The sequence below is a fragment of the Chelonoidis abingdonii genome, chromosome 21, assembly GCF_003597395.2.
Source record: "Chelonoidis abingdonii isolate Lonesome George chromosome 21, CheloAbing_2.0, whole genome shotgun sequence".
NCBI lineage: Eukaryota > Metazoa > Chordata > Testudines > Testudinidae > Chelonoidis > Chelonoidis abingdonii.
Genome location: NC_133789.1, coordinates 7,239,541 through 7,251,957, shown reverse-complemented (window position 1 = coordinate 7,251,957; position 12,417 = coordinate 7,239,541). Strand labels below are relative to the sequence as shown.

The following is a 12,417-nucleotide window of genomic DNA, read 5'->3' as shown; positions in this document are numbered from 1 at the left end:
CCCTGTACATCCACTCTCTCTCTCTCATATCTACCTGAAGTACAGATAATACCTTCAAACTATGTATAAAATCGACAGGGTCTTTGTGTGGGTCTAAGAGCTGCTGGAGTCAAAGCTTTTCCTTCTTTAATATAAATCCTTGGAGCCCTTGTTAATGGGACCGGCTCGGTAATTGCAGAGGGCGAGGGGAATGAAAGAGAAATCCAAACCGAGCCGGGTGGAGAAAGGTTCTTTTTATTCCCGGAGACTATAACAAAGAGAGGAGGGTCCTAATGACCAGGGCGCGATTTAATGGGCGCTAATTACACCCGGGCGATAATCTGGGGGTGTTTGCTCCCTTCCCCATTCAGGGGTCGGTGTACAGACCGAGGTCAGCCTCCCCCTCAAAGGACAGCTGGTAAAATCGCGCCCTTCCCCCCAGCTCCACCTCTGCTCCCTTATTCTGCTGGGAGCTTCCCTCCCAGGGGATGTGGGGTCGCGCCGACAGCTTCAACCGCCACCGCTCCCCTTTCCACGCCAGGACCCTCGGCGCGGAGACAAACCCCCCTTCCCCGGCTCCTCTCCCAGCAGAAAGGGCGTCCGGGGGCCGCAGCTGCTCCGAGTGCCACCGCGGTAAATCCGGAGCCACTGCGGTGGGGTTACTCCGGATTTACACCTCAGAGCGAAATCTGGTCCCGCCTAATAACGCGGCAGGATCCGGCTCCTGGCGTTCTGAAGAGCCGCTAGCGGTAGGTACGATCCATATTAGTATTAATCAATCTCATTAGGGTTGGCCTCTCTCCGAAAGGGATCCACTTCCCTTAACAGATTATTTTTTAACCCCCGCTCCTGTCACCTCGACACCAAAGGGAGTTTTTGCCATTGACTAGCCTAGGAGCAAGCTCGGGGCCTGGGATCCGTGTTGCCTGGGTAGGAGGAGTTTGTAGGGGAAAGCTGCCCCTGGATAAAGGTTTTATGTTGCCTTGTATGCCTCGGCTCCAGCTGGCGAGCTAAATAATAACCACAGAAATCCTCCACCAGCCCGTTTTCTAATGGCGTGAAACGCAAATGCAATTTTCTTTCATTGTTTGCGTGGGAAGTTCGAACTCTGCCCCGGGTCCCTCAAAAAGTTTTGGGTCCGCCTCCCAAAGGAATTAAAACGCTAAATCTGCCCCTCCGGTTCTTCAGCATGGGCCTCGGGGCGCCCCAGTTCGGCTGCGCAGACCTCGGCCCTTTCCTGCCTACATTTAACAACCGGTGTAAAGTTAAGCATCGGCGCAAAGGTTCTCAGCGCGCAGGCCCTTGATCCAAGCCACCGGACCAAAAATCCAATCGATTGTTCTTTAAAGCACATTCTCAACCTTAAGCACCGCGCACAGGGGGTTGCCAATGGCTTTTGTGAGCAATTTTTGTGATAGAAAAAACATTTCTACTCACCGTTTTCCTACCTGGACAAGAGGAAAACCGATTTTGTTCCCTCATTAGACCAGAGTTGAAAAAATGGCATTAGAAATGGCTATTATCAAATAGGTTGCGGGGGGCAGAGACACAAGAAATCGGAGGAAAGGCATTTACTCTGCAGTTTTACATCCTATCGATAAAGAGGAACAACATCATAACAAAATGTTATTTATAAATAAATCTTTGCAGACCAGGAGGGGAGAACACATGGCTTCACAGCGGGCCGACAAGAGGGTATTAAAGATGACATGACTGTGGAGAATGTGTATCAAACAGAATCACAAATTCTTCCAGAAAGAATTCCCCCCGGTTTGGGGGTTGAACCTGCACAGGAACCAGTTCTCCTTCTGCCTCTCAGTGAGAAAAGAAGAAAAAATTTAATGCTTTATAAAAGGCCTGGAGGGAAGTGACATTCCTCAAACTCTTCTGAATCACTGTCTGTAAAGATAATCCTGGTATTAAAGCACTTGAAAAATATTAACAGCGAGACACTCAGCTGTGGAGGGAACATTGGTTTTGCAGTATGGAAGAGTTTATATAGATATTTATATACACACACACATATATATATATACACACTTTTCCGAATAGAAATCTGTCGAGGTGTATAAAATGAGCTACCTACATCACACAGAAAGGAGGAGGGTAAAACTGGTCAGTCGATAAAGTCTTTATCCAAGAGAGGGAGAGATTTGGGGAGGGGAGGGGGTAGATTGTCAGATGATGGAAATTATCCTAGTTCCATTGACTTGCTACCAATTCACGCCCATTGAGGATCACCTCCTCCGTCTTTACATTTCTGAGGAGCCGAGGAGGTAAAAAAGTCAGTCTCTGAACATGGCCCCAGACTCATGAACAATTTCCATTGTAGGTTTTCTTTCTTCCTGGGGGGGATAACATCATTTCCTTTGCTCTCCTCTACTCTGTGCAAATGTCAGCATCAACTCCTCACAGAGGTTCCATGTTGCCCCGAGAAGGCCTAGAGAATTTTCCCATGTGGCCGGCGGAACTCTCCGAGACTTGATGGTTTCATCAATTCCTCAGGGAGCTGAGGGCTTGCGTTCCTTGTTCTGGGGGTGGATGGGGAGGAGAGCTCAAGGCAACCCCCACTGTCACATCATCTGTGGTCTCGGCATGGCGTCTTGCTGGTGATACCAAGGTCCAAAGCTGTTGATGTAGCTGCTGGGAGGGATCGGGGCTCCTTTGCCAGCCATGGAAACGTCCCAGAGAGGGGGTAAGTTGGGTGAGCAGGGGGACAAAGATGCAGGGTTGTGGAGGTGCTCTCCTTCCTGAACGCTGGAGCCCTGTTTCATGATCTTCTTGTACTTGGAGCGTTTGTTCTGAAACCAGATCTTGACCTACGAAAGGGAGAGGAAGAAGAGTCACCGATCTACATAGGGGTGGGGGGCCTGTGTAGGGTATTGTGGGGGGGGGCGTTGTATACTCATTTAGCAGCTGGAATGGGAGGGGAGCTGAGGTGTGTGGATTCCCTGCCAATATCTCTCCGGCTTGTCTCCCCCCACCCCACAAATACGAGAGAGAAATATACACCCATTGTAAGGCCAAAATAAATACCCCCTGTGCCCCAGTCTGGTCTTACAACCGAGCCCCAAAGCCCTGAGTCGCCTGAGCTGGGGCCTACCCTGGCTGGGGAGATGGCTTGGCAGCCCATTAGCCGGGCTGTCTTTGTCTGCGGGCGGGCTGCTGAATGCACTGTGGCGCATAACCCCCTTCCCCCACCCCCCGCCAGCCCCTTCCACCTGCCCCCAGAGCCCCGGCACCATCGTGTTCATGTGGAACGCGCCCAGGCCCCCAGGTTTCAACACTCTGATCTCCAGCTGGGCCCCCCCGGAGGGGGCACTGGAGTGGGGGGGGGGGGAACCAGGGTCAGACTCTGGTCTGAAGAGGAGAGATCACCCCCGCTATCGCTTTGTAATCGATTTCCGCTTCCAAAAGGAGGGTACCTGCGCGCCCCAGGAAGTTCGCCGCTTTATTTTAAAGCGCAGGTTCCCAGTAGCTAGAGAGAGATAAAGACGGGGGTGGGGGGGCTGTACTAGCTGATTGCCGTGCTTGGGGCGGGGGCTACTTGCGACGGGTGAGGATCGGGCCCCGTGGCCCGCCCTGGTTGTGAGGTTTCTGGCGTCCAAAGGAGGAGCCAGGCGTGGAGTCTGCCTCGGACACTGCCCTCCCGAGCTCGGAGCTACCCAGGCTACCGAGCTACCCATCTCGGGGTGCTCCCCAGCCCCCAGGCGGCCCGCCCGACGTGGGGGAAGCTCACGCCCCCTTTGCCAGGGGGGTGAAGGCTCTGCTCCAGCTGGCCCGGAAACCCACGGGGGAGGGGTTCTGGTCTCGGAGGGAAATAGGATCAGGATCGGGCCCATCGTCATGAACAGGTGACTCTGCGCTCCAGGCGCATCTTAGGCGGCGTCTCTGCCCAGGGCCTCGGGCTGTTCTGCTCCTGGAGCCAGATTCTGTGTCAGGGGCGATGCTTGGGAAAGTGCCTTCAAATATCCGGGCCCCACTGAAGTCAGTGGCAAAACTCCACGGGGGGGGGCAGGATCCCCCCCCCGGGGGAGGGCTTCTGCTTTGACTGTGAGAAGACTGCGCTCAGGACAGACACGGGGGCAGGCAGCAGAGGGAGCTGACTGGGGGGGAGCCCCATTTCGTAACGCAACCTCAGTGCACAGATGACTGAGCCTTTTTACACGGCGCGGCTCTGCAGGTCCTCACTTGTCTCCTTTCTTTAATTATTAGCAGTAGCATTAAATCTCGTCGCCTGTGGCTGTGGACTGATCCCTCGCGCCTGCCTGTCTGCATCTCTCTCTTCAAAGCCAGTCACCCGTCTCTCTCTGCTCCCGCAAGGCGCTGCCCCGAGCTCCCATCCATCCGTGCAGAACCACGGACCAGCAGAGGATCGGGCCCAAGGATGGGGACAAGCCGTATCCAGTCATCCGACTGTCTGCCCCTACTGGCTAATTTCTCCACGGTTTCCGACTCAACTAGTTTTTAAGCCAGGCGGCCAAGAGTCTGCTCTCAAATTCCATCCCTGTAAATCCGGAATCACTCCGCTGCAAAGGAGTGAGTCCGAATTCACGCCGCCGAGAGCCAGAATTAGGTCCGATCTCATGAGGGCTGCTAGTTTCTCTTCCTTGTTGTTGTTTACGTGCGCCGGGGACCACTGGGCTTAGCGAGAGAGACTTCTCGCTCGTCTGATTTGTTCCTTCCGCACGTAAATGAATTTGAAACGAAACCAGCCGAGCGCTGGGTGTCCTGAGGGACAGAGCTGAGCAGACAATCCACAGGGGCCTTGTTGGTCCCTCGCAGGCAGGGTATCCCCCGCCCACCCCGCAGAAGAGTTTGTCAACTTCAAATAGACAAACATCCCCCATGGCTCATCCTCGCTGAGAAATAACAGAACAATTAAAGGAAATGCCTCTCAGCTCGGGAGCAATTCCGCAGGGCTTTGAAGACAGAGGAATAGGGCGAATGGGAACCACATGCGGCAGAAGGGGGCCGGGGGGAAGGCTCCGGAGTTAGGGACAAATCGACACAGACACACAGAAAGAGACCAAATCCAGCCCCGAGTTACCCCAGAGAAGCCAGAGGGAGAGCGGGGCAGAACGGAGCTCGATCTATCCTGGGATCTTTCCATCCGAACTGAAAAGCGGATCAAGGGGGCTTCGCCCCCTGCCCTCCTGGATATCGGCAGTCATGTGCCACAGGGTGCAGCCCCACGGAGACAGATGCGGTCCCGCTCGTGTCGGGGCTGGAGGGATCACAGAGCCGCCCCCGGCGCCCGAGCCCAGATAATGCCTACCGGGAAATTTCAGTGCTCCCCACGCACATTTGCACGGGTCAGGTTCAAACTTCCGCCTTTCAGTAGCTGTAAAACAATAAAGATCAAAGGGAGCCCGATTCTGCTGCACCCAGCTGTCAATCCGGAATAAGGGGCGATTCTGACCCGTGTCACAGATTTGGCCTTGTTCTCTGATGTGTAACAAATAGACCACAGAGCTCCCAGGGCTTTCCTCAAGCCAGATCCTGCTCTCAGTGAGGCGCCTACAACTGTGGAGTAGATACGGATTTACTCCTGTCTAGAGCAGATTTTGGCCTAGCTAAAGCAGGTGGAGCTGTGTATACTGGAATTATCTATTTACACAGATGTGGAGATGTGTGAGAGAAGGCAGGGCCGGATTCTGGTCTAAACAAGTATGAATCCGAATTAACTGTTGATTTACAGGGATGGAACAGAGGCAGGATGTGGCCCAATGAAAGCAACGAAAGGAACTGCGTGTGTTATTTCTTATACATTGCAGAGTTGGAGCCAGATTCTGCTCTACACAGGGTTAAATCCGGATTCGCTCTGAATGTTCATGGCTGGAACAGAGAACAAGATGTGGCTTAATGAAAGCAAACGCAGCTCTGCGTACTATTTTGTTAGATGTTAGAGAGACAGGCCCGGATCCTGCTTCCAGTCACACCCCTGCAAATTCAAAGTCAATCTGGATTCGCTCCGGTGAAGAGCAGAATCTGGCCCTGTGGCGAAAGTCCAGCTGTTGCCAGGGGCTCAGTGGGGGTTGGATTGGATCTCAGCCGACATTCCTGGTTCCCCCCGGCCTGTACCTGCGTCTGGGTCAGTCCCAGCTGCGCGGCCAGTTCCGCTCGTTCCGGGAGGGCGAGGTACTGGGTCTGCTGGAAGCGCTGGTTGAGCGCCTGGAGCTGCAGGCTGGAGTAGATGGTGCGGGGCTTGCGGATTTTCTTTCCTTTGCCGTTGATGCGGATCTCCCCGTTCTCGATCACGGTGGTTTTCTCGTGCTCTGTAAAAAAAACCCCACAGGTGGATGAAAAGCCTCGATAAAGGGAGAGCGGCTGGGGGGCGGGGGCTGGAATGGGGCTGGGGGAGGCTGGCGCAGAGAGGCGAGAAAGGGGGGGATAAGGGGAGCCAACACCCCCGCCCCATCCACGGGGAAGCACCCGGGGGATAAGCCACCCCCATAGGGGACGGGACGCTGTTTAAATGCCAGAGGTTGATTCCCTCGTTGACTCCAAAAGACGCTCTGGGCCCAGGATCGGGTCCCCTAATCACCCTTCTAAACACCGCAAAACGACCTCAAAACAAAGAAAAGAGGTTTCCTGTCTCTCTCTCTCTTTCTGGTCTATTTGTTACGCAGCAGAGAACCGGGCCAAATCTGCTACACGGCTCCGACCACGGGGTGCAGCAGAATCGGGCCTAAGAGAAGCCAAGGTGGTTGTTAATTCTTGTACGGCTGCTGGGAGTTTCAGCCCGGGGGAGCGTTGCGCTGTCTCCCTGCTCGCATTGGACAAAGTCTCTCACTTTGAACGGTTCGAGGCGCCCCTTCCCCCTGAAGAACCTCGGCGGCTGGCTGGGGGGGCAAAGTCCAGCCGCAGGCTGCGAACAGGTTCCCAAAGAAGATCCTTCAGCCAAAGGCTGCTTGTCTGGGGGGAGGGGGTATGTAAACTACCGGTTAAATTCTCACCACAATTTGTACTGAAAAATCCAAATCGATCGGGCAGGGCAGGGAAACAGGAGGGGGGAAAAACAGGACCGTGGAAACGCCCCCCACCCCCCAGGCAAAAGCTATAAAAATAGCAAGTATTCTAGGCTAAATCGGAGCCACTTGTTAGCCCAACATCCTAGTCAGAAACCGATTTTTTTCCCCTGCAACGGAGCAGCCCGTCCTCCACTGTCCATTAGCAGTAATGATGCGGAGACATTTATGATTTCTGCAGAGAGTAGAAGCCCCTGCCCGCTATCACAGATTGTGGATTATGATTTCTGCCATGAAAGCAGTAGCCGTTCTGCACAGACTAGAGCGGGGTCACTCCGTCCTTCTCACTATCTTTATCCGCCCAATTCCCCGTTGAGCGGGTGGGGCTGTGGCGGAGAATATCCCAAATCCCTATCGCGCTTCAGCTGGGGATTCTTTCCGATTTGGAGTCTTCAAGGGAGGCCCCGAGCCTGCAAAGATTTAAGCCCCTGCTTAACTTTATCACCAGCATCTGCTCGCTTAATAACACCCTAATGAGGTCTGACCATTCGCACCAGCTACAGATCTATCCCGGGAGTGGTCCCCAGGGAGATCAGTCTAGATCTGTGTCGCTTCCTTTTGTTAATTCGGTTTCACCGCTCAGATTGGGCAGTTTCTACTTTATCATCAGGTTCTGGAGACACCCCTGCAAACGTCACGTCGGTCTTTTAACAGTGCGGTGGTGTTAGATTATATAAACTTGCAAAACGTGAAGGCAGCTTTTATCCACGCAAAATTCAAGCCCCTGGGAAGCTTGAATAGAAACAATTCAGAGCAGGGCCGTTTGCTCTGTTAAATGTATGTGGGGAATATCAAAGCCGGCTATAACGTTGTTGTAACATAACGAGCTACTTATTCACTTCTCGCTCTCCGGTGCGCTTCAAAACGCTGCTATACGCTGTCATTAATTTTGCTGGCAATTGTTTTTTTCAATCGACGAGCTCTTTATGAGATCTGTACGTGCAACTAGAAAGTGAGAAGGCGCACTAAGTCGATAGAAGAGTAAAGTATAATTTAAAAAAAAAAACCCTTAAGGAATCATTTAATTTCAAAACAAAAGAGTTTGCCGTAAAATCTAACATAAAATCTCAACGCTAATTAGCAGATTCCTGTTAGCCCATCGCACAATTCCTGTTAGCCTGTTTTCCCTTGAACCGGTGGTTTTGTTAACGTCCTGTACAAATTAATTTTAAAGCCGGGGAATTGCTTGGACAATTCGTTTACTTTTCTTTCTCTCTTTCAGTGAATAAATCGCTTGCAGGGTAGAAATCAAAAGCGAGCAGGACTTTAAAATCGTGCTATTGTGAAAGTGCCAGATTCTGGTCTAAATGATATCGATCTAAACCCGGAGTAATTCAAGTGGAGTCACCCAGGCTGCAATGGAGTGAATCCGGATTTGCACTATTATAATGTAGATCCAGAAGACGTTTAGCTAATCGATTTGTGTTCTGACTCTCTTTGGACCAACGGATCTGAATTTAAAGTTCAGATTCTTGTTTCCCCACCACAGGAAGCCTATCCTTTTAAAATAGATTCAATATTTTTAATAGGTGTCCTTTTAATAATCCCTCGTTAAATACATATATATTATACACACACACACATACATACACACACACCTTCCTAACCTATTAACGACCCGTGACACGTTCTGAGTACCGAGCTAGGATTCTGGGAAATCAGCAGAACATTTAGAAGAAACTCAAATGGAAACCCAGGAGCTGCCGAGGAAATTTGAATCCAAGCAGACGCAGAATTTGAATAGCGCAGAGCCTGGGATTTCCTTTGTTAGGTGCATCAGAAATAATATGCATTTGACGAAGTGGGTTGCTGGGTTTTTTTAAGCCAGGAAAGTTTATGCCCAAATAAATTTTAGTCTTTAAGGTGCCACCTGACGACTCCTTGTTTTTGTGGGTACAGACTAACAGAGCTGCCCCTCTGATACTTAGCATAACACTGGCAAATCCAGCTTCCCTTCTTTGCAGAGAGAATCATGAAATATCTCATCAGTCAGCAGCCCACAAGCCGCCACCCCCCCAGGCACAGTTAGAAAGAGACGGAAAAAGTTTTTGTGATTCAAAGTTAGCGTCTTATGCCTCTCCCCGAAATTTATGGGCAATTGATTCATCTAAATTTGTTTCTATTGTGCGGCGCAAACCCACGCCTTGGTCCTCCCTTGGTTTCTGGGAGTTTTCGAAGAAGGTAGAAAGCGTCAGAGTCACTTTAGTTATAGATCCGAAGGCTCCAGGAGAAGCGAGCTTTTATTTTAATCCACCTCGGGAAAACACGACTATTAATAATCAACCCTGTTCATAACTAAAAACCTCCATGGTTCTGTTCCACAGGGAGATTCTTCTCTGCTGTTTTGGTTGGCTCCGAGTAGCAAAAAGCTCAGTTCTGAATGTACTGTTAACACATTGGCCCAAATTCTGCTCCCAGTGAAATTGGTGTAAATCCGGAGTCACTCCAGGAAGGGGGAGCAGAATTTGTGCTCTTCTATCTCTAGGAGCTGCAGACACTTAGGGCCGTATCCTGCTGTGAAGGAACAGTTTGCAGTTGAACCGTGAGGTGCCCCCTTTTGCAAGGCGCGCGAAAGCCCGTTCATTTGAGAATGTTATTCCTGGTCGGGGTTGGTTTTTTCCTGGTGCACGGATGATTTTAATGACTAACTTTTTGTTACAGAGATAGGAAAAATCCTTAAAGCGATTCGCCACGTTTTTCCTTTACAAAAACAATCCGTCCTGATAGTCACTCCAAAATCTTTTGTTTTATTTTTACAAATAGGACTTTTAAAAAAAAATTAGGAATATCCCATTGCCAACTCTTTGCATCTCTTTTAAATCCTTTGCTTCTAGCCTATTACCCATGATTAAATATTTCGGCATTTACCCTCCTGTAATAAATATGTAATTAGTTTTTTAAATGACTTCCCTGAAGTTCCCAGAACTTCGCTGCTAGCCTGAAATAGCTCCAACCAGGCTGTGTAAACATCTTAGGTTTTAAAAGCGATGTGACCGAAGAACAATGGCATGCTTAAGTGGATTCTTTATGGCAAGTTTCCTAATGTGGTTGATCTGCCATTAACACGGTGTGTATCTCCCCTTGAATCTTGACAGGTGCCAATTAAAGGCTATTGGAATTAAATCATATAAATACATGAAATGGGACATGTTCGGTTGCGCAGGCCTTTTCCAAACACCCAGCGAGAGTTGTATGAAAATTAAACATTGCTACAATTATTTTATGGCTGATGCAGGCCTCGCCTCTGCAGCCAGGCGATGAAAGATATTAACAAGGTGGCATGCAGGCTAATTGTTACAATCTAAACAATTGCATTCTTCTTCGTACTGTACGTCAGCCTCCAATTCTGGGCCACTGTAGATGAATCTGACAGATACACCAGGGTAAATGACAGGTTAGTCTGGGTGTGTGCAAAGTTCTGGAGTGAAATCCCGGCCCCATTAAAGTCAATGGCATCCACTGACTTTCAATGGGGCCAGAATTTTACCCCTGGAGCGCAGAAAAACCGAGATGACTGTTCTTCCTTCCTAAAAGTGAGGGATATTATTTTCCAAAAAAAAAAATCACTTCCTTGGCAGATCTAGAATAAAATGCAGAAACAAATAGGAGATGTTTTCTGTTAAAGTTGCATATGTTTCCAATCTAACAGCGAAGAGAGGTTTTTGGGATATTTTAGCCAGCGCTTATTTTTTTTAAAGAAAATGTTTGCATGTCCCAAAGTAAACAAACAAAAACAAAATACACAATCTTCGGCAACCCAGAATCTCAGGAGAAATGCCAAAGCCCCTTGCAATGCAAAGCAGCCTTCCCTTGCTGCAGAGAGACACGTTGCTAAATGCATTCGGGGGCGGGGGAGGGATCATACAGTTGTCCTAAAACTTCTTGTTTGCATTGCAAATGTACCAAGTGAAAACATCATAACGTCCTTCATAAATGAAGAAGCCAAACGAGACAGTTTCCCAGTAGAGGCTTTTCACTGAGCTTGTCATTCTTGTGTTTGTTTCTTTGGGGCGGGGGGGAAAGCATCTCGGTTTTGTCAAAATTATTATTTTGTTCCCTTAAAAATATTCCCTTAACTGGGGAGGGAGGGTTAAAAATCGCAAAAGAAAGCTTGGCAGGTCTGGAAAAAAACCCTAGTTAAAGAGAGAACTGATCTAGGAGCTCTGATCCAAGCCCAGAGGGAGGGTCAGAAGCCAGGGGAAGGCTACTTTCAACTCCAGACTGAGCAGAGATTCGCCTCTCGGTCCGATGCTTGGGTCGGAGGACTTGCAAGAGACTTTTGGGGGGTTTGTTTGCAATAGTGGGAACAGACCTCTTCCGGCAAAGGGCTGGATTATAGACCGGGCCAGAGAGAACCGGCGCCCGGGCCTGGGGGTGGACAGCGGGCGGGCACTCGCAAGGGGCTAGGGGGCACGCAGAAGTGGCTAGCGGCTGGGTGCCGGAGGCTAGCGGGACCCCCCTCCACACGCACACAGGGACTGGACTGGGATAGCGAATGTCTGACACACAGGCACAGCCGGACACCCCCTTACCTGTCTCCTCCAGTCTGCCCCGGTGCCCCAGGACGCTGGCCGGCTGCTGGTAGGCCAGGTACGGGCTGCCGTGGAGATGGTGCGGGTGGTGGGTGCCGCCAGCCGAGCCGGGGTACGGGTAAGCCACCGACCGTCCGTAGGGTGCAAAGGGGCCCCCGTCGTGGCCGGAGCCGTGCAAGCCGGGGAGGGGGTAGTGGCCAGGACCCAGGCTGGGGGAGGGCGGCGGCGGCTGGGGCGAAGGTGGGTGGTTGTGCCCGAACTCCAGGAAAGCGGATTTGGAGGGGTCCGGCCCCAGCAGGCTCTCGGCCAGGGAGCTCATAGTCATCATGGAGCGCAGAGCCCAGGCCCGGGCGCGCAACCCGACCAGGACGGGACTAGCAACCGGACGGGTGGCGGCGGCTGCTGGGGCGAGCCATGGCTGGGGCGGGGCTGCTGCCTGCCGGTGCCGAGCGCTTTGCCCCTCTCCTGCCCCGGCCCAGGCTGCCAGGAACCGCTCCGCGCAGACCCCCCGGCTCCGCAGCCCAACCTCCTGCCTAGAGCCCGCCCCGGGGGTTCCCTCTGCTCCCTCCCCGCCCCGCGCCTCCCCGATTGGCCCAGGCGGCCAGGGACGTCACGGAGCCCGAGGGCAGCCCCTCATCACGGTAATTAACAAGCAGGCGGGCTAATGGCAGCTGCCTTCCTGCCAGCCAGGCCCTGGGACTGGGGGGAGGGGAGGCACTGGAGCAACAGGTTTGGGCCATGGGGGGAGTTTAGCATAAATGTTTGTCAACAGGAGAACAAAAAGCTCCCCGTGGGGCAGAGAGCAAGGCAGGGTGAATAAATCAAGATCACCCGTAGGAGAGCGCGCCGGGGGCAGGTCTCAGGGGTCCCCTGGG

The 12,417-nt window shown here is 51.8% G+C and overlaps 1 protein-coding gene across 1 annotated transcript; it reads right to left on the bottom strand.

The window, feature by feature from the left end:
- Nucleotides 1-1,703: 1,703 nt before the first annotated feature.
- Nucleotides 1,704-11,949, bottom strand: DLX4 (distal-less homeobox 4). The gene is made up of 3 exons (XM_032791268.2): nucleotides 11,543-11,949; nucleotides 6,064-6,257; nucleotides 1,704-2,798 (listed from the first exon to the last, which is right to left on the bottom strand). Exons 1-3 carry the CDS (start codon nucleotides 11,868-11,870, stop codon nucleotides 2,553-2,555), a joined length of 768 nt encoding a protein of 255 aa, XP_032647159.1. The 5' UTR covers nucleotides 11,871-11,949; the 3' UTR covers nucleotides 1,704-2,552.
- Between the last annotated feature and the right edge of the window lie 468 nt (nucleotides 11,950-12,417).

Coding starts and splice junctions, on each gene's coding strand:
- DLX4 (XM_032791268.2), bottom strand. CDS start 11,870: ATGATGACTATGAGCTCCCTGGCCGAGAGCCTGCTGGGGCCGGACCCC. Junction 6,258..11,542: donor GGGCAGACTGGAGGAGACAG/GTAAGGGGGTGT, acceptor TTTTTTTTACAG/AGCACGAGAAAACCACCGTG. Junction 2,799..6,063: donor TGGGACTGACCCAGACGCAG/GTACAGGCCGGG, acceptor TCCCTTTCGTAG/GTCAAGATCTGGTTTCAGAA.